This window comes from Dasypus novemcinctus, chromosome 10 (genome assembly GCF_030445035.2).
Source record: "Dasypus novemcinctus isolate mDasNov1 chromosome 10, mDasNov1.1.hap2, whole genome shotgun sequence".
Lineage (NCBI taxonomy): Eukaryota > Metazoa > Chordata > Mammalia > Cingulata > Dasypodidae > Dasypus > Dasypus novemcinctus.
Window position 1 is genome coordinate 12,532,064 of NC_080682.1, and position 19,627 is coordinate 12,551,690.

General features: G+C 43.0%; 1 protein-coding gene across 1 annotated transcript in view; it reads left to right on the plus strand.

Moving 5' to 3' along the window:
• Positions 1–1,475: 1,475 nt before the first annotated feature.
• Positions 1,476–19,627, plus strand: part of RAB3IL1 (RAB3A interacting protein like 1) — a 56,395-nt gene continuing 38,243 nt past the window's right edge. Inside the window, exon 1 of the mRNA XM_058305313.2 lies at positions 1,476–1,997. Coding sequence (XP_058161296.2) covers positions 1,969–1,997 — 29 coding nt within the window. The 5' untranslated portion in view covers positions 1,476–1,968. The remainder of the gene's footprint in view (positions 1,998–19,627) is intronic.

Here is a 19,627-nt window from a genome sequence, read left to right on the forward strand (position 1 = left end):
GTTTCCCCACATGGTTCTAATGTACAGCCTAGGCTGTGACTGACGAAGGGATTATTTCCCTTTGTTGCATTCCTTCTTCCCCCACCAACACAGAAAGACACTAGGAGAAAGCTTTCCACTTAGTGGGTGATTAATACATATTTGTTTTAAATTAAAAACGAAACATGTGCTTGCCAGGTGATGCCCACTCTGTCTTAGTTGAAAGAATAAATGGGGCCCCGGGGTTTGTGGGGACAGGGGCCTGCCCTCCCTGCGGTGGCCACTGGAGGGCGCAGCTGAGTATCTGGCCCTGGTCAGGGAAGCCTGGTCACTGGAACTGGCACCGAAAGCGCCTTCAGCCACAGGGTGTGCAAGGGTGTGCAAGGGAGCTGGGAGGTGACAGAGTTCCTGTGCCTACCTCCAAAATGAGGTTCAGCCTCAGGGACCTTGGCAATAGCCCCAAAGTCCCACCAGGACCAGCTGACAGTGTTGCCCCAGCCCTCCTCCCCGTCCTAGGATATCCCGAGACACCCACCAAGAGTGGCTGCTCCTGGCTCCCCACAGCACTGGGGGGTCTTGATCTCCCTCTGGGTCTCAGCCATGAGAATGTCCCCAGGCACGGCCCAGGCACTCCTCAGGGCCAGCACACGCAGGCCTGGGTGCAGGGCCAGGATTGGCCCTCCAAGAACTGGGGCCAGCCCCGGGAGGGCGGCCCTCTCCTGCTTTCCATTCCACAAAATAGTCGCTCGACAAAGCATTTCCAAGGCCAGGCCTTGGGCTGGAAATGAACCTAGTCTGGTTCCTGCTCTCCAAGAATTCATGGTCAAATAAAACGAGAGAGGCACTTGCACTCACCGCAGAAGGGCAAGGCCGAAGTCCGGGCCGTGTGCACAGAGGTCAAGGGAGCTTTCGCAGAGAAGGGAGCCTGTGCAGCCCGAGTGGTTGCTCACTGAACTGAGAGGGATGGAAGGGTCTTACACAATGGGCAAGCAGCCTGGGAAGTCCCAGAGGCATGCCTGGGAGTGACAGACGGTTCAGGACGGCGTTCATCTCCCCCACGTTACGGTGGAGGATGCGAGGCACCGGGCCTCCTTGTCCAATGTCCTGCAGCTCAACAGTGTCACGTCGGGCATGGAATCGCAGTCTCTGATTCCAAATCCTGTGCGCTCTCCACTGCCCACCACCGTCTCTCTGAAGGGGGGCAGTTTGCTGAGAGTTCGAGTCTTACCTGTTAGGACAGTGGTCTCTGTCAGGGTTGAGGGCAAGTCCAAGGGATAGGGGAGCGCCTGGAATAGACTCCAGCTGCAGCCGAGCCTGTGCTCGCAAGCCATGCAGTAGAGAGCCGTCCCTGGGGCAGGCGGAGCAGAGCTGGGCAGGGGTTCCAGAGGCAGAACGCTCGGGCCTTCTCATCCGGGATCGCCGCGGCAACAGGGGCATCACAGAGGGCCCGCCGCGGGGTCCTCCCTGCCCTGGCTTGGCCAGGTGGGAAGAAGCAGAGCCTGCTTGGCTTGAGGGCAGTGGGCAGGGGGCCTGGGGTGGGCCAGCCAGCCCGGGGTGCTGCCTCCAGTCTCCATGTAGGGCACCCATCAGCCCACACCCCTCTCTCAGGCCAATCACAGGAGGAAACGAACAGGGCCGAAGCCAAGCGAGAAAAGGAGGGGGCGTGGCGCAGCTGGGCAGGGGAGAGGAGGACTGCCCGTCCAGGGCCCAGAGGCAAGACGGCCGACACCGCTTCTGCCCCGGGGCCTGGTAGACTCAGCATTCAAAGAAAACGAACGTATAGGCTCTGGCCACTACAGAAAGATCACAGGCACCAGGGGAGGCAGGCAGAGGCACACACGCCTAGTCCAGCTTCACCAAGCCCGGTCCTGCCACCGACACCAGAACAGCGTGGAATAGGCCATAGGCTGCCCAGCCAGACACGCAAAACCAGAGGAATCGCTGCAGCCTTGGGGAGAACACTGGGATCCCTGAACCACCCCGTGCCCCATGGACCCTGCCCAGCTGAGGCCGGTCAGGTGAGGTACAGGCCCTATCCAGCACCTCCACTCCCACCCCCAGCTCAGAACTGGGGCTAATGGGTGGTGGGGAGGGGAGCATCACGGGTCAGCCTACTCAGAACTGCAGCAGGCGTGGGAAGACCTGAATCTGTCACAAAGGCTCTACGAGTCAGTAGCCTCAACTTTCCTCATCTGCCAAATGGGCATAATAATCCATGCATGAGAGGATGTTAATGGTTTTCTCATCCTGTTGCATAATAATCCATGCAATGATAATACATGTATGAGAGGATGTTAATGGTTCTCCCGTCCTGTTGCTCATTCGGCTGACAAACCTCAGCCCACAGCAGAGGAAAATGCTTTGCCTAAAGTCATGAGAACTAGGGCTGGAGATGGCTGGTCAACCACGTGTGCTTTGGTGAAGCACATCTGGCCATTGCTTCAGAATTTTCCTGCAGTTTAGTTCTGCAAGCATGCATGTATTTGTCAGCCAAAGGGGTGCTGATGCAAAATACCAGAAATTGGTTGGTTTTTATAAAGGGTATTTATTTGGGATAGGAGTGTACAGTTACCAGGCCATAAAGCATAAGTTACTTCCCTCAGCAAAGTCTACTTCCAGTTGTTGGAGCAAGATGGCTGCCGATGTCTGTGAGGTTCAGGCTTCCTGGGTTCCTCTGGGCTCAGCTCCTCTGTTTTCTCCACGAGGTCAGCTGTAGACTACCAGGTGAACAGCTGTGTCTCTCTCCCTGGGGTTTCTACCCTGTCTAAGGAGCCATCTCTATTCCTCTGTGGTCTTCTTCTGGCTCAAATCCTCTCTTCCCAGGGCTTGCTTCTTCCTGGGCTCAGGTTTCCTCTCTTCCTGGGGCTGGCTTCTCTTTCCTCTGTGTGCTGACTTCCCGGGGCTCCAGCTTAAGTCTTCAGCATCAAATTCCAACATCAAAACTCCAACATCAGAAACCCACAACTCTGTCCTTTGCCATGTCTTTTATCTGTGAGTCCCCACCCCTTCCCACGCCCTAATGACGTGGCCCAATGAAAGCCCTAATCATAACTCAGTCATGGCCAGGTACAGACCAGATTACAAACATAATCCAATATCTATTTTTGGAATTCATAACCATATCAAACTGCTGCAGTGCACTAAATGCCTTCTGTGCTTAGCAGTGTGTTGGGGGCTGCAGGGGTGAAACGAAAGCAACGACATTTTCCCTTATATCTTGAGTGCCTCCTATTTGCCAGGCAGTGCATTAAGTGCTTTTTTCCCTCAGAAACATCTCCCAGATCTTCAGCACCAAGCCCTGGGGAGTAGGAGGTGCTAGCTGCCTGTCACGGGGGGACATCGAGGCCCAGAGAAATTAAGGAACTTGCCCAAGCCTCGGTCCAACCTAGTTCTGCCTGGCCCCACAGTCGCTGTGGCAGTGACTGCAGAACCGCGTCCTAGCCTTTAGGAGCTGACCCTGACCGCGGGGCTGGGGTGAGAAGGCCGCCTGGTAGGAAGGCCGCGGGGAGGGGTGGCGCGGGGAATTGCTACACTGGCTGGGTGGCTGTTGGCGCAAGGAGCCTGCTCTGAGACTCAGTGTCAGTCTGCAGGAGCCCCTTCCTCCAGGCATGACCAGGTGGGTGGACGAGTGCCAAGGGCCGAGGGGAGGGTTCTGCCAAAGCTGGCCTAGTGAGGCGGAAGGAGTGGGGTGCCCCAGGGACCTTCCCCTGCCTCAGTTGCGGGTTGGCTGGACCCCCCGGCCCTCCAACCCTTTTCCACCCCAGAAACACTCCCAGGCCAGGGATGCCAGATTTAGCAAGTAAAATTCCAGGACAGCCAGTTAAGCAGAAGTTTCAGATAAACAATGAAAGCATTTGTAGGGTCCTAAACAATGCAGCCTTCTGGGGGAGGGGCCCACAAACCCCAGCCTCTGTGCCGCTGGCACCCCCGCGCAGGTGAATTGGCTGCTCAGTCCGCACCCTCCGGCTGCAGCTCTGGGGACCAGCTGCCTCCACATCGTTTGGAAACTTGTTAGAAATGCAGAATTTCAGGCCCCACCTCAGAGCTACTGAATTGGAATCTGCATTTTATCGCAATCCCCAGGACATTCGAGTACATATTAGAGTTTAGACAATGACAGTAGAGATTTGAGTTTATCGTGATTTCCACTGCAAAAATACTACATGCTTGTGGTAAACAACTAGGAAAATAGGGAGCAGTAAAAACCAAAGTCACCAAAGGTGATCACTTTGATAGATTTCCTTCCAGTCTTAATTTTTATAATATTGAGAGAGAATTCACAAACCATCAAATTCACCATTGTAATCATTTTAGAGTGTACAACTTAGTCGCTTGTCCCACATCTGACTGTGACCACTATCAGAGTATTTTCATCATCCCAAATGAATCCCAGTCCCCGTCAGGCAGTTGGTCTCTGTTCTTCCCTCCCACCAGCCCCTGGAATTCACCAATCTCTTTCTCTCTCTATGGAGTTGCCTATTCTGGACATTTCATATAAATGGAGTCAGACAATTCATGGCCTTTCGAGTCTGGCTTCTTTCACTTAGCCTACTGTTTTCCAGGTTCATCCATGTTGTAGCAGTTATCAGAACTTCATTCCTTTTCATGGCTGAAAAATATTCCATTGTATGGATAGACCACATTTTGTGTATCCATTTTCCAGTGATGGACATCTGGGCTGTTCCTGTCTTTTGGCTATTGGGAATAATGCTGCTGTGAACATTTGTGTTCAAGTTTTTGTTTGAAGACCTGTTTTTAATTCACTTGGGTATATACCTAGGGGTGGAATTGCTGGGTCATATGATAATTCTATGGTTTACTTTTCGAAGAACCGCCAAATTGTTTTCCATTTTCCATTCCCATCAGCAATGTATAAGGGTTCAAATTTCTCCATATCCTCACCTGCACTTTTTTTTTTTTAATTATCACCATCCTAGTGGGTATGCAGTGATATCTTATGGTTTTTGTTGGAGAAAAATGGCATTCACTGGGACACGGAGACTGACTGACCACAGGTCGAAAATGTATTTATTGAGAAGCTCTCCCAACAGAGGGGGTCTGAAGAACAGATGTCAGCCCCCCCACCAGCATGGTGCGGGTCTAAAAGAGAGACTTCAGCCCACTCCTGGGAGGAGGACTTGAATTTATACAGAACTTTCCTAGGTAGGGAAATGATAGTTAGTGGGAGGAGGTTGAGGGAGTTTATGGCTTCTTGGAATGCTGCAGGTACAGATGTTTATTTTCATCAGTAGGGATTAAAGGATATGTAACTAGTGAAGGTTTCCATCTCAGTCTCCCTCTGATATGCAGGTAGAGGTAGTAGAGATCTCCATCTCCCTCTGATATGCAGATGGTGAAGATCTCTATCTCCCTTTATTCCTGCCTCTACGGGGTTCCTTTGTTTAGCCTGTGGGAAAGTGCTGTGCGGTGCTCTCAGACACCGGGGAGGGGGTTGCCTTTTCCCAATGCATATCCAGGGGAAAATGAGCTACAGATCGTTAATTATTGCAAACCTCTAACAGTGTTGATTTGAATTTCCCTAATGACAAGTGTGGTTGGGCGTCTTTTCATGTTTTATTGGCTATTTGTTTGCTCTCACTGGAAAAATGTCCATTCAGGTACTTTGCAAGGCACCAAAGGGCTGCTGATGCAAAGAACCAGAAACCTGTTGGCTTTTATAAAGGGTATTTATTTGGGGTAGAAGCATGTAGTTCCAAGGCTGTAAAAAGTCTGACTCAAGGCAACTTAAGAGGTGTCCTCTCACCCAAGTCAGCTGCCACGTGTTGAAGCAAGATGGCGGGCGACCTCTGCGTCTCCCCTTCCCCTCTGAGCTGCCTCTTCCTCCTGAGCTCTGTGGGCCCGGGGGCCTCTGGAGGCTTCCTGCTCCAGTGACCCTGCAGTCATCTCTCTCCTGGCATTGGGCTTGTTTCTTTCCATGGCTTCAACACCAGTCTCAGCTGTTCTCTCTCCCCAAGGTTAGCTGCAAACTACAGGCAAATGGCTCATCTCTCCCTGGGGCCCCAGGCGCCCAAACCTTCTCCTTACGGCAGGATTAAAAATGACAGAACTCTCTGTCTGTCTGTGTGAATGTCTGTCCATATCAGACCATCAAGGGGGCAGGGCCTCAATGTGCTCACCTCAAAAGCCCTCAAAGCAATCTTAAACAGATAATCTAATCAAAGGCCCCTCGGCTGAATTTAATATAACCCAAGGGTATCACACCCAGAGGAATAGTTTAGTTTACTAACACAAGCTTCCTCTTTTGGGGATTCATAAATAATCTCAAACTGCCGAAAATCCTTTGCCCACTTAAAAATTGGGTTGTTTGCTTTTGTTGTTGAAAGAATTCTTTATATAGTCTGAATATTAGACTCTTTTTAGATATATGACTTACAGATATTTTCTCCCAATCTGTGGGTTGTCTGTTTTTTTTGTTTTGTTTTTTTTTTAAGGTACCGGGGCTGGGGATTGAACCTGGGACCTCATGTGTGGGAAGCTGGTGCTCAGCCATTGAGCCACATCAGCAACCTGAGTTGGTTTTTTGTTTGTTTGCTTGTTGTTTGTTTTTGTTTTTAGGAGGCACTGGGGACTGAACCCAGGACATCCCATGTGGGAAGCAGGTACTCAACCGCTTGAGGCACATCTGCTCTTCTTTACTTTCTTCATAGTGTTTTTGATGTGTAAAGGTTTTTAGTTTTGATGAAGTCCAAATTTATCTGTTTTTCTTTTGTTGCTTGTGCTTTTAGTGTCTTATCTAAGAAACCATTACCAAATCCAAGGTCATGAAGATTTATTTCTGTTTTTTTCTAAGAGTGTTTCAGTTTTAGGTCATATTTATCTTTGATCCATTTTAAGTTGATTTTTTGTTTTTACAAGTGGTAGTCATCTTCTCCCTCAGGATGGCTCCTTCATCTGTTTGCTTGTTGTTTTTCCTCATTTGTGCTGGTTTTATGCTCTTTTGGTTTTGTTTTTTTTTTTTTGCTCACTGTCAGCTCATTGTTTTTGTTTTGTTTTGTTTCTTTAGGAAGCACTGGAAACTGAACCTGGGGCCTCCCATGTGGGAGGCAGGTGCTCAACTGCTCAACTCACATCTGCTCTCTGCGCGTTTGTGTTTTTTTTTAACTCTTTTTAAAAATTTAGTTCTTTATCTTTTTCTTGCTCATTGTCTCCTCATTGGTTGCTCATTGTCTTGCTTGTTGTTTTTTATTCCCCCCTAAGATGGCTCCCACATCTGTTTTGCTCATTGTTGTTTTTTGTTCTTGTTGTTTATTGTTTGCATTCACCTGCTTGTTATCCCTGCTCGCCATCTACTCTTTGCTCTTTGCTCTCTGTCTGCTAATTGTCTGGCTGCTTTTTCTTCAGGAGGCACCAGGAACCAAACTCAGGATGTCTCATGTGGGAAGTGGGCCCCCAACTGCTTGAGCCACATCTGCTCCCTTGAGTTGATTTTTGTAATATGGTATGAGGTAAAGGTCCAACTTAATTCTTTCACATGTAGTTATCTAGTTGTCCAAACACCATTTGTTGAAAAGACTATTCATTCCCATTTAATGGTCTTGGCACCCTTCCTGAAAATAAATTAACCCATCAGTTCTATGCCACTGATCTATGTATATGTCTATCCTTAGGTAAGCACCACACGGTTCTGATTATGCAGCTTTGTAATAAATTTTGAAATCAGTGAGTGTATGTCTTCCAGCTTTGTTCTTTTTCAAGATTGCTTTGGCTATTTGGGATTCTTGCAATTCCATAGGAATTTTAGGGTCAGTTTACCTATTTATGTAAAAAACACATTTAGAATTTTGACAGGGATGACATTGAGTCTGTAGATAATTTTGGGGGGATTACTGGCATCTCACCAATATTAAATCTTCCAATTCATGAACATGAAGTGTCTTTCAATTTATTTATTTAGGTCCTCTTTAATTTCTTTCAACAGTGTTTTGCAGTTTTCAGTGTATGAGTCTTGTACATCCTTGGTTAAAATGTATTCCTAAATAGTTCATTCTATTTATTCTATTTTAAATGGAATAGTTTTCTAATTTCATTTTTTGGATCATTCACTTTTAGTGTATAGAAAAAGAACTAAGTTTTGTATGCTGACTTTGTATCCTGCAGCTTTTCTGAATTCATTTATTAGCTCTAATAATTTTGTGTGTGTGAATTCTTCAGGATTTTCTATATTTAAGATCATGTCATCTGTGGATAAAGATAGTTTTACTTCTTTCTTTCCAATTTGGGTGTCTTTTATTCATTTTGTACTTCCATTGACCCTCCAGTACCATACTGAATGCAAGAGTCAGGTGTAGCCATCCTTGTCTTGGTCTTTATCTTAGGGGGAAGCTTTCAGTCTTTCACCATTAAGTAGATGTTAGCTCTGGGTTTTTTTCTGTATCAACTGAGATATTTTTTGTTTGTTTGTTTGTACGATCAGTGGTATTTGGTATAATCACCTAACTGTGATTATTAGAGCATTTTCATTTAGATCATATTCATTATTCCAATAATAATAAAATAAACAGATAGACAAACAAACCTCATCACCTCTCAATCCCTCTATGCTTCCCCTGCTGTATATAGCTGCTATTCTGTTTTCATCTCTCCAGTTTATTGTATTTATATTTTGTAAAAACAGTCTTGCATATGCAATATCATCCATAATTGTATTTCACATGAGGTTTCACTATATTATACAGTCCCATGTTACATTTTTTAGCTTTCCTTCTAGTAATATACATGATCTTAGACTTTCCCTTTCAACCCCTGTCATACCCACATAATAGCTCTGCTAGTCACAAACACCATGTCGTGCTCTCACCATAACCATTCATTTCCAAAGATTTAAAAACAACTTTTTAACCAGTTCTTCACAGAGTAACGATCAGCTTTCCATCCTCTATCCTCATTCTATTTTCTGTTGACCTGTATTCTAATTATTAATTCCATAAGTTTACAAAATATATTTAGTCCATAATAGCACAATCATACAGCATTTGTCCTTTTGTGTCTGGCTGCCTTACTCAACATAATGTCCTCCAGGTTCATCCATGTTGTCATAAGCTTCATGACTTCATTTCTTCTTAGAGCTGCATGATATTCCATCTTGTTTATACACCACAATTTGTTTATCCATTTATTGGTTGATGAACACCTGGTTGTTTCTGATCATGTGTTTTTTTACATCATCCTTTTAATATATTAATAGTATATTACATTGATTGATTTTCATACATTGACCCAACCTTACATTCCTAAGTTAAATTCCATTTGATCATGATGCATACTTCTTCTTCCCTTTTTTTTTTTAAGATTTATTTATTTATTTATTTCTACCCTCCTGCCCCAGTTGTCTGTTCTGTGTGTCTATTTGCTGTGTGTTCTTCTTTGTCCGCTTCTGTTGTTGTCTGCAGCAGGGGAATCTGTGTTTCTTTTTGTTGCCTCATCTTGTTGTGTCAGCTCTCCATATGTGCGGTGCCATCCCTGGGCAGGCTGAACTCTCCTTCGCGCTGGACGGCTCTCCCCAAGGGGCGCACTCCCTGAGCATGGGGCTCCTCCACAGGGACACCCCCATGTGGCACGGCACTCCCTGCTTGCATCAGCACTGGGTGTGGGCCACACGAATCAAGGAGGCCCCAGGGCCTGAACCGCGGACCTCCCACATGGTAGACGAATGCCCCAACGGCTGGGCCAAATCCACCTCCCAGTGCGTACTTCTTTACATATGTTTCTGGGTTCAGTTTACTAATATTTTGTAGAGGATTTTTACATCTGTATTCATTAGGGATATTGGTCCATAGTTTTCTTTCCTTGTGATGTCATTTTCTGGCTTTGTTATCAGGCTAATGCTGGCCTCTTAGGATGCATGAAGAAGTGCTCCCTCCGCCTCTATTTTTTGGAAGAGTTTAAGAAGGATTGGTGTAATTCTTCTTTAAACATTTGATAAAATTCCCTAGTGATGCCATCTGGTCCTGGGATTTTTTTTCTTGGAAGTTTTTCATTACTGATTCAATTCTCTACTTGTTATAGATGTATTCACATATTCTATTACTTTTTTAAAAGTCAGTTTTGGTAGTGTATGTGTTTCTAGTTTTGATGAAGTCCAAATTTATCTATTTTTCTTTTGATGCTTGTGCTTTTGGTATCTTATCTAAGAAACCATTACCAAATCCAAGGTCATGATTTATTTCTATGTTTATTTCTCCATTTCATCTACGTTATCTAAGTTTTGGCATGTAATTGTTCATAATATTCTCTTGTGATCCTTTTTTATTTCTGAAAAAAAAAAGGTAGTAATGACGCTACTTTCATTCCTTGTTTTAGTAATTTGTGTCTTCTCTGTTTGTATTTGTTAGTCTAGTAAAAGTTAAGGGCTTGTCAATTTCGATGGACTTTTCAAAGAACCAACATTTGGTTTTATTGATTTTCTCTAGTGTTTTCTATTCTCTATTTCATATGGCTCTAATCTAGTCTTTATTTTCTTGCTTCTACTTGCTTTGGATTTAGTTTACTCATATTTTTCTAGTTCCTTTAGGTAGAAAGTCAGGTTATTTATTTGAGAAGTTATTTTTAGTGTAGACTTTTTAAATCCTTTTTGTATTAGTCAGTCAAAAGGAGTGCTGATGCAAAGTACCGGAGATCTGTTGGCTTTTATAGAGTTTTTATTTGGGTAAAAGCTTACAGTCACAAATCCCTAAAGAGTTCAGCTTGGGAAGTGGATGTGACTCAAGAGGTTAGGCTCCCATCTACCATATGGGAGGCCCCAGGTTTGATTTCCAGGGCCTGCTGGTGAAGGCAAACTGGCCCATGCTGCCACAAACAGCTGAGAGAAGACAGTGAGCACAAACAACAAGGGGGTGGGGAATAAATAAATCTTAAAAAAAAAAAAAAAAAAGAGTCCAACTCAAGGTACCATAAGAAGTACTTTCTTTCCCAAAGTCATTGACTACGTGTTGAAGCAAGATGGCAGATGACGTCTGTAAGGGTTTTGCCTTCTTTCTTTCTCTTAAGGCTCCATGGTCCCAGCTTCTTCTGATCTCAGCTGTAGGCTGGCGTAAGGCTTGTCTCTCTCCCTGGGGTTCATTTCTTTCTGGGCTCAGCTGCTCTGTTCTCTTCAGAAGGTCAGCTGTAGACTATCAGGCTCATCTCTCTTCCCGGGGCCTCTGCCATGTCTAATGAGCTGTCTTTCTTCCTCTGTGTTCTTCTCTGCCTGTCAACTTCTGTATGAGAGTCTGTTTTATCAGCCTACCAATGGGGCTGGGACTCAATGCTGAGTCGCACTCTAATGATGTGGCTGAATCAAAGCCCTGATCTTAACATAATTTACTCAGACGTCTCAGCTGAATTAATACAATCAAAGTATTGTCACACCCAGAGGAACAGACCAGTTAATACCACTATCTCTCTTTTTGGAATTCATAAGTAATCTCAAACTGTCACACTTTTTTATTATTAGAGAAGCTGTTGGTTTAATATAGGCTTTTACAACTAAGTTTCCCTCTGAGCACTATTTTCACCGCATCTCATAAATTTGATATAGTGTTTTATTTTATCTCTAATTATTTTCTATTTTCCTTTGTGATTTCTAATTTTGATTTATTGTTTAAATGCATGTTGTTTAATTTCCCATATCTGTGAATTTTCCAGTTTTACTTCTGTTATTGATTTCTTATTTCATTCCATTGTGATAAGAGAAGATACTTTGTATGATTTCAATATTTTGAAATTTATCAAGGTTAGTTTTATAGCCTCACATATGGTCTATCCTGAAGAATATTCCATGTGCACTTGATAAGAATGTTATTCTGCTGTTTGTTGGGATGAGTGTCCTTGTTTGTCTTTTGTGCAGTTGTTCTATACTTTATTGAATGTGGGGTGTTAAAATCTCCAGCTATTATTGTTGAATTATATTCTCCTTTAATTCTCTCATTTCTTGCTTCATGTATCTTGGGGCTCTGTAGTTAGGTGCATATATGTTTATATTTATTATATCTGCTTGATGGATTGACCCTTTTATCATTATACAATGGCCTTCTCTGTTTCTTTTAGCAATTTTTGCCTTAAGGTCTATTTTGATATAGTAGAGCCACTGAAACTGTCTTTTGGTTATTGTTTATATGGAGTATATCTTCCATCCATTCACTACCACAACCTTTTTGTGCCTTTGAATCTAAAATGGAGCTCTTATAGACAGCATATAGTTGGATCATGTGTTTGTTTTTATTAATTCCTATGTCAATATTTGCTTTTTAATTGGAGAGTTTAGTCCATGTATGTTTTTGTGGTTGTTGCTTTAGAAGATACCCAGGATTGAACCCAGGACCTCATGCATGGGAAACAGGTGCTCAACCACTGAGCTACATCTGCTCCCCAATGAGAGTTAGTTTTTCTCATTTGTTTGTTTGTTTTTTGTTTGTAGGAGGTACTGGGGATCAAACATGGTACCTTGTACATGGGAAGCTGGTGCTCAACCACTGGAACTACCACCACTCCCAACCCATTTATATTTAATGTAATTACTGATCAGGAGTTATTCCTGCCATTTCATTATTTGTTTTCTATATACACTATATAGTTTTTTGTTCTTCAATTCCTCTATTACTGTCCTTTTTTGTGTTAAATATTTTCTAGTGTGCCATTTTGATTTCCTTTGTCATAATTTCCTAGGGCTGCCATACAAAGTATCATAAGCTAAGTGTTAAAAACAGTGGAAATTTGTTGTTTCAGAGTTCTAGAAGCTAGACGTTCAATATCAAGGTGTTGGCCAGGCCAGGTTCCATCTGAAGGCTCTAGGAAGGAATCTGTTCCATGCCTCTTGCCTGGCTCCTGATAGTCCAGGCGCTCCTTGGCTTGGGACAGTGTAACTCCAGTCTCTATTTCTAAATTTCACACAGTGTATTCTCTCTTGTTTCTGTCTCTCTGTCCAAATTTCCCTCTGTTTTAGAAGGACACAAGTCATATTGGATTAGGGCCACCCTAATCCAGTTTGCCCTCATCTTAAAAAAACCTATTAAATAATGTCACATTCAGAGGACTGGGGGATCAGGACTTGAAAACATGTTTTGATGGAACACAATTCAACCTGTAACACCTTTTTTTTTTTTAAAGATTTTATCTTTATTTATTTATTTCTCTCCCCTTCCCCTCCACCCCCCCACTCCAGTTGTCTGTTCTCTGAGTCTATTTGCTGTGTCTTCTTCGTCCACTTCTGTTGTTGTCAGCAGCACGGGAATCTGTGTTTCTCTTTGTTGCGTCATCTTGTTGTGTCAGTTCTCTGTGTGGGTGGCACCATTCTTAGGCAGGCTGCACTTTCTTTCATGCTGAGCAGCTCTCCTTATGGGGGCGTACTCCTTGCGTGTGGGGCTCTCCTATGTGGGGGACACCCCTGAGTGGCAGGGTACTCCTTGCACACATCAGCATTGCACATGGGCCAGCTCCACATGGGTCAAGGAGGACTGGGGTTTGAACTGCGGACCTCCCATGTGGTAGACGGACGCCCTAACCGTTGGGCCAAGTCCACTTCCCTGTAACACCTTTTTATTCCTTTTGCTATATATATATTTTTAGTTATTTTCTTTGTCATTGACCAGGGATTACAATTAATATCTTAATTTATAACAATCTAGTTTTAATTAATACCAACTTAGTGCCAATCATATACAAAGTGTTGCTTCTAAATAGTTCTGTGCCCCGGCTTTATGTTGTTACTGTCACAAGTTACATCTTTATACATTATGTGCCACTGATGTAGATTCGTGATTATTTTATGTAGTTGTCTTTTTTTAAAGATTTATTTTATTTTATTTATTACTATTTAAAAAAATTTTATCCCCCCACCCAGATGGCTTCCTCATCTATCTGCTCATCTTCTTTAGGAGGCACCAGGAACTGAACCTGGGACCTTCCGTGGGGAGGCAAATGCCCAACCGCTCGAGTCACTTCTGCTCCCTGCTGGTTGCAGTGTCTGCTGGTCCTGGCATCTTGCTGGTTGCAGCATCTGCTCGCTGAGGCATCTGCTCTTTGCGGCCTTTGCTCTTCTTTAGGAGGCACCAGGAAGTGAACCCGGGACCTCCTATGTGGGAGGTGGGCACCCAATTGCTTGAGCCACATCTGCTCCCTGTAGTTGTCTTTTAAATCATACAAGAAGAGGAGTTATAAACCAAAAATAGATTACTACTGATTTTATAGTTGCTTATGTATTTACCTTTACTGTTCGTGTATGTTCAAGTTAGTTTTGTTTCCTTTATTTTATTTTTTAGAAGATTTATTTAGTTTATTTATTTCTCCCTATCCCCCTTGTTGTTTGCACTTGCTGTGTCTGTTTGTCTTCCCTGTTCCTTTTTAGAAGGCACCGGGAACTGAACCTGGGACCTCTGATGTGGGAGGGCGATGCCTACTCACTTGAGCCACCTCCGCTCCCTGCTTTGTGTCTCTCATTGCTTTTCCTCCCGGCATCTCTTGTTGTGTTAACCTTTCTCATCAGCTCTCCATGCCTACCCATTGCATCAGTTCACTGTCTTCTTTAGGAGGCACTGGGAACCTCTGCTCCCTGCTTTGCTGTGTCTCTCATTATGTTCCCTCTTCTTGTGTCTCTTGTTGTGTCAGCTTGCTACACCTACCCATCATTCCAGCTCACTGTCTTCTTTTAGGAGGCACCAGGATCCAAACCAGTGACCTCCCATTTGGTAGGTAGGAGCCCAGTCACCTGAACCACATCTGCTTTCCTAGTTTCCTTTAGTTTCAGCCTGAAGTATTTTTTGTAGAGCAGGTCTACTAGCGATAATTCTCTGTTGTTGTTGTTGGTGTTGGTTGTATCTAGAAATGTCTTAAAGTCTCCTTCATTTTTAAAAAACATTATTGTGGTAACATATATACAACACAAAAGTTCCCATTTTAACCACTTTCAAATATACAATCCAGTGGTATTAATTGTATTCACAGTGTTATGCTACCATTACCAAAACTTTTCCATAATTTCAAATAGAAACTCTTTATTCATAAACATTAATTCCTATTCCCCTTCCTCTCATTCCTGGTAACCTATAATCTACTTTTGGTCTCTATTATAGCTATTTCATATAAGTGAAATCATACAATATTTGTCATTTTTGTATCTGACTTATTTCACTCAACAGACGTCTTCAAGGTTCACCCATGTCACATTTTTCAGAACCTTATTCCTTTTTACAGCTGAATAATATTCCATTGTATGTATATCCACATTTTGTTTATCCATTCATCTGATGATGGACTTGAGTTGCTTACAATGTTTGGTTATTTGGAATAATGCTGCTATGAATATTGGTGTGCATTATCTGTTTGAGTTTCTGCATTCAAGTCTTTTGGATATATATATCTAGAAGTGGGATTGCAAGTCATATCATAATTTTATACTTAACTTTCTGTGGAACTCCAAGCTTTTCCACAGCAGCTACACTATTTTACATTCCCACCTAAAATTTACAAGAGTTCCTATTTCTCTATATTTTCACCAACATTTTTTATTTTTTGGTTTTTTTTTTTTTAAAGCATATCCATTCTAGTGAGTGTGAAATGGTATCTCATTATGGTTTTGATTTGTATTTCTCTAATGACAAGTGGTGTTGGGGATCTTTTCATGTGTTATTGGCTATTTGTATGTTCTCATTGGTAAAATGTCCATTGAAGTCTTTTGGCCATTTTTTATTGGGTTGTCTTTTTGTTGTTGAGTTGTAAGAATTCTTTACATATTCTGGATATTAAACCCTTATCCAATATATGATTTCCAAATATTTTCTCCCATTATGTGGGCTGTTTTTTCACTTTCTTGATAGTGTCTTCTGATGCACAAAGGTTTTTAATTTTGATAAAGTCCAATTTATCTATTTTTTTCTTTTGTTCCTCATGTTTTAGTGTAAACTCTAAGAATCCATTGTTTGACACAAGGTCCTGAATATATTCCCTATTTTTCTTCCAAGAGTTTTATAGTTTTAGTTCTTATATTTAGGTTGTTGATCCATTTCGAGTTAATTTTTGTGTATGGTGTGAGGTAATGATCCAACTTCATTCATTTGCATGAGAATGTCCAATTTTCCCAGTACCATTTGTTGAAGAGATTATTCTTTCCCTTTGAGTGGGATTTACATTTCTCTTTCATTTTTGAAGGATAGTTTGCTGAATATAGACTTCTTAGTTGACTTTTTTTTTCCTTTGAGCAATTTGAATATGATGTCCAAATGCCTTCTGACCTCCATGATTTCTGGTGAGAAATCAGCCGTTACCTTTATTAAGAATCCCTTGTATGTGACAAGTTGCTTCTCTGTTCTCTGTCTTTGGTTTTCAACAGTTTGATTGTAATATGTCTCGGTGTGGATGTATTCTTGAGTTTATCCTACTCATTGAGTTTCTTGGAGGTATAGATTCATGTCTTTCATCAAATTTGGGAAGTTTTCAGCCATTTTTTCTACAAATATTATTTCTGCTCCTTTCTATCTCTCTTCTCCTTCTGGGCCACCCATTTTGCATATACTAGTATGTTTGGTGGGTCACACAGGTATCAACCTCTGTTCATTTTTTAAAAACTTTTATTGGGATATATTCATACACCATACAATACATCTAAAGTGTACAATCAATGGCTATCAGTATAATCACATGTTTGTGCATTCTTTACCACAATCAATTCTAGAATATGTTCATTACTCCAGAAAGAAAAACCCCATACCCCTATTCCCCATATTACTGAACTAAGCATTGGAGTGGTACCTTTGTTACATCTGATGAAAGAATATTGAAATATTACTTTTTTAAAGTACTATACATTTATACAATTTTATTAAGAATAATGGATGTGACACAAAAACATCTTAGCTATTTTTAAAAAGATTTGTTTATTTCTGCCCCTCTACCCCGGTTGTTTGCACTCACTGTCTGCTCTCTGTGTCTGTTCATTGTGGGCTCTCTGTGTCTGCACAGAGGCACCAGGAACTGATTGCTTGAGCCACCTCCACTCCCTGCTTGTTGTGTCTCTCATTGTGTTTCCTTGTTGTGTCTTCTCATTGAATCATTTTATTGTATCATCTTGTTGTGTCAGCTCGCTGTCTTGCTCATCTTCTTTAGGAGGCACCAGGAACTGAACCCAGGACTTCCCATGCGGTAGGCAGGCACCCAATTGCTTGAGTCACATCCACTTCCCTTAGCTATTTTTTTAAGGATATACTGGCAATTGAACTCAGAACCTTATACATGAGAAGGAGGTGCTCAACTGCTGAGCTACATCTGCTCCCCAATGAGAGTTGGTTTTTTGTTTCTTTGTTTCTTGTTTTTAGGAGGTACTGGGGATTGAACCTCATACATGGAAAGACAGGATTCAACCACTTCCACTACAACTACTCCCTAAAAATTTAGCTATTGTTAAAATTGACATATTATGAATTCTATGTCCCTCACAACTTAGTAGTTAGCTCATAAAAATCATGAATCTTATATCTTAGAGATATTAATTTTAATTATAGACCATAATTTGCCTTAGGTGTATTTTTCTCCATATACCACCCTATTATTAACACCTTGGAAGGGTGACTTACATTTGTTTTAGTTCATGAAGGAACATTTTTATATTTATACTATTAATCAGAGTTATCATCCACAACCAGGTTCTCTGTGTTTTGTGTTTTACAGTCCCATGTTTTATCCTCCAGCTTTCCTTCTAGAAGCATACACAACCCTAAACTTTCCCTTTCAGCCTCAATCACATTCATAAATGAGCACTGTTAATTATCCTCAAAACAATGTGCTACCATCACTTCTATCCATTTCCAATCATTTACAATCAACCACACTAAAATTTCTGCACAAATTAAGCATTAGGTCCGTATTCTCTACCCTCATTCTGTGTCCTGGTAACTTATATTCCAGATTTTAAATGTATGAATTTGCTTATGATACTTTTTAAATTAAAAATTTGTTTTTCTTTCCCTCTCCCTCCCCCACCCAGCTCTTTTTGCTGTGTCCATTTGCTGTGTGATCTTACCTATTTTTCTTTTTGTCTGCTCTTCTTGTCTTTCTCCTCTAGGATTCACCAGGATTCAATCCTAGGGACCTCTGATGTGGAGAGAGTTTCCCTGTCAATTGTGCCACATCATTTCCTGGTCTCTGCTGCGCTTCACCTTGATTCTCCCCTTTGTCTCTCTATTTGTCATAATCTTGCTATGTGACTCACTTGTGTGGGCACTAGTTCACCCCACAGGCACTTGCACAGGCACTTGGCTCATCCCATGGGCACTCGGTTTGCCACACAGGCACTTGGCTCACCACACAGGCACTCGGCTCACCGCACGGGCACTTGGCTCACCTCATGGGCACTCATGCAGGCTCTCAGCTTGCCATGTGGGCACTTGGTTCACAGCATAGGCACTTGGCTTGCCATGCGGGCCCTCGGATCACCACATGGGCACTGGCTCACCGTGTGGGCACTAGGTTTGCCATGTAGGCACTCGGCTCACTGCACGGGCACTCAGCTTGCCACACGGGCACTCACACAGGCACTCAGCTCACCATGTGGGCTCTCAGCTCACCACGCAGGCACTCAGCTTACTGTGTGGGCACTTGGCTTGCTGCACAGGCACTCATGGGCTCTTAGCTCATCATGTGGGCACTTGGCTCACTGCGTGGCCACTTGGCTCTCCACGGAGGCACTTGGCACCACGTGGGCAGTCAGCTCATTGTGCGGGCGCTTGGCTCGCCACACAGACACTGGCTTGCTGCACAGGCACACTTTCTTCTCTTTTCACTGGGGAGAGCCCAGAGATCAAACACAGGTCCTGCCATATGGTAGGCAGTGGACCTATCACTTGAGCCATATCTGCTTCCCTGCTTATTATATTTAGGTCATATTAATAAGATCATTACAATATTTGTTCTTTTGTGTTTGACTAATTTCGTCCAACATAATGTCCTCAAGAATCATTCATATTGTTGCATGCATCAGGACTTCATTCCTTCTTACAGCTGAGTAATATTCCACCGTATGTATATACCACACTTTGTTTATCCATTCGTCATTTGATGGACACTTGGGTAGTTTCTATCTTTTGGCAATTGTGAATAATGCTGCTGTGCTGGTTTGAGTCTTTAGTGGACCCCAGAAAAAATCCTGTTCTTAAAGCAAACTCATTCCTGTGCCTGCAAATCCATTGTAGATTGGATCTTTTGATTAGATTCAGTCAAGGAATCTTTTGATTAGATGACATTTGGTTAGATCACATCAGTTAAGGGCCTTTGATTAGATTGTGGGATGCAGGGTTGCAGTCCTCTTACTGGAGTCCCTTATAAATGGAGGACTAAAAACCTGCAGATGAAGGGAAAAAAGCTGCTGTGACAGAGAGAAGCCTCCAGAAAACAACAAACCCAGGAGAGAGAAAAGCTAAGATGGAGCAGCCTGAATTAGAACTAGCAATGAGACCCAGAGGAGAGGGGAGAGACACGAGATGAGTGGACACTGCCATGTGCCTGATCGCCCAAAGCTGAGTGTGGGCAGAAAGTGAGCCTGAAGGAGAAGACAGAGACCAGCAGAGTCACCATGGTACCTTGCCAAAGGGCATGAGTCAAGGATCACCAGCAGCTGACTTTTGGGGAGAGACCTTCGCTTGATGCCTTGGTTTGAACATTTTTC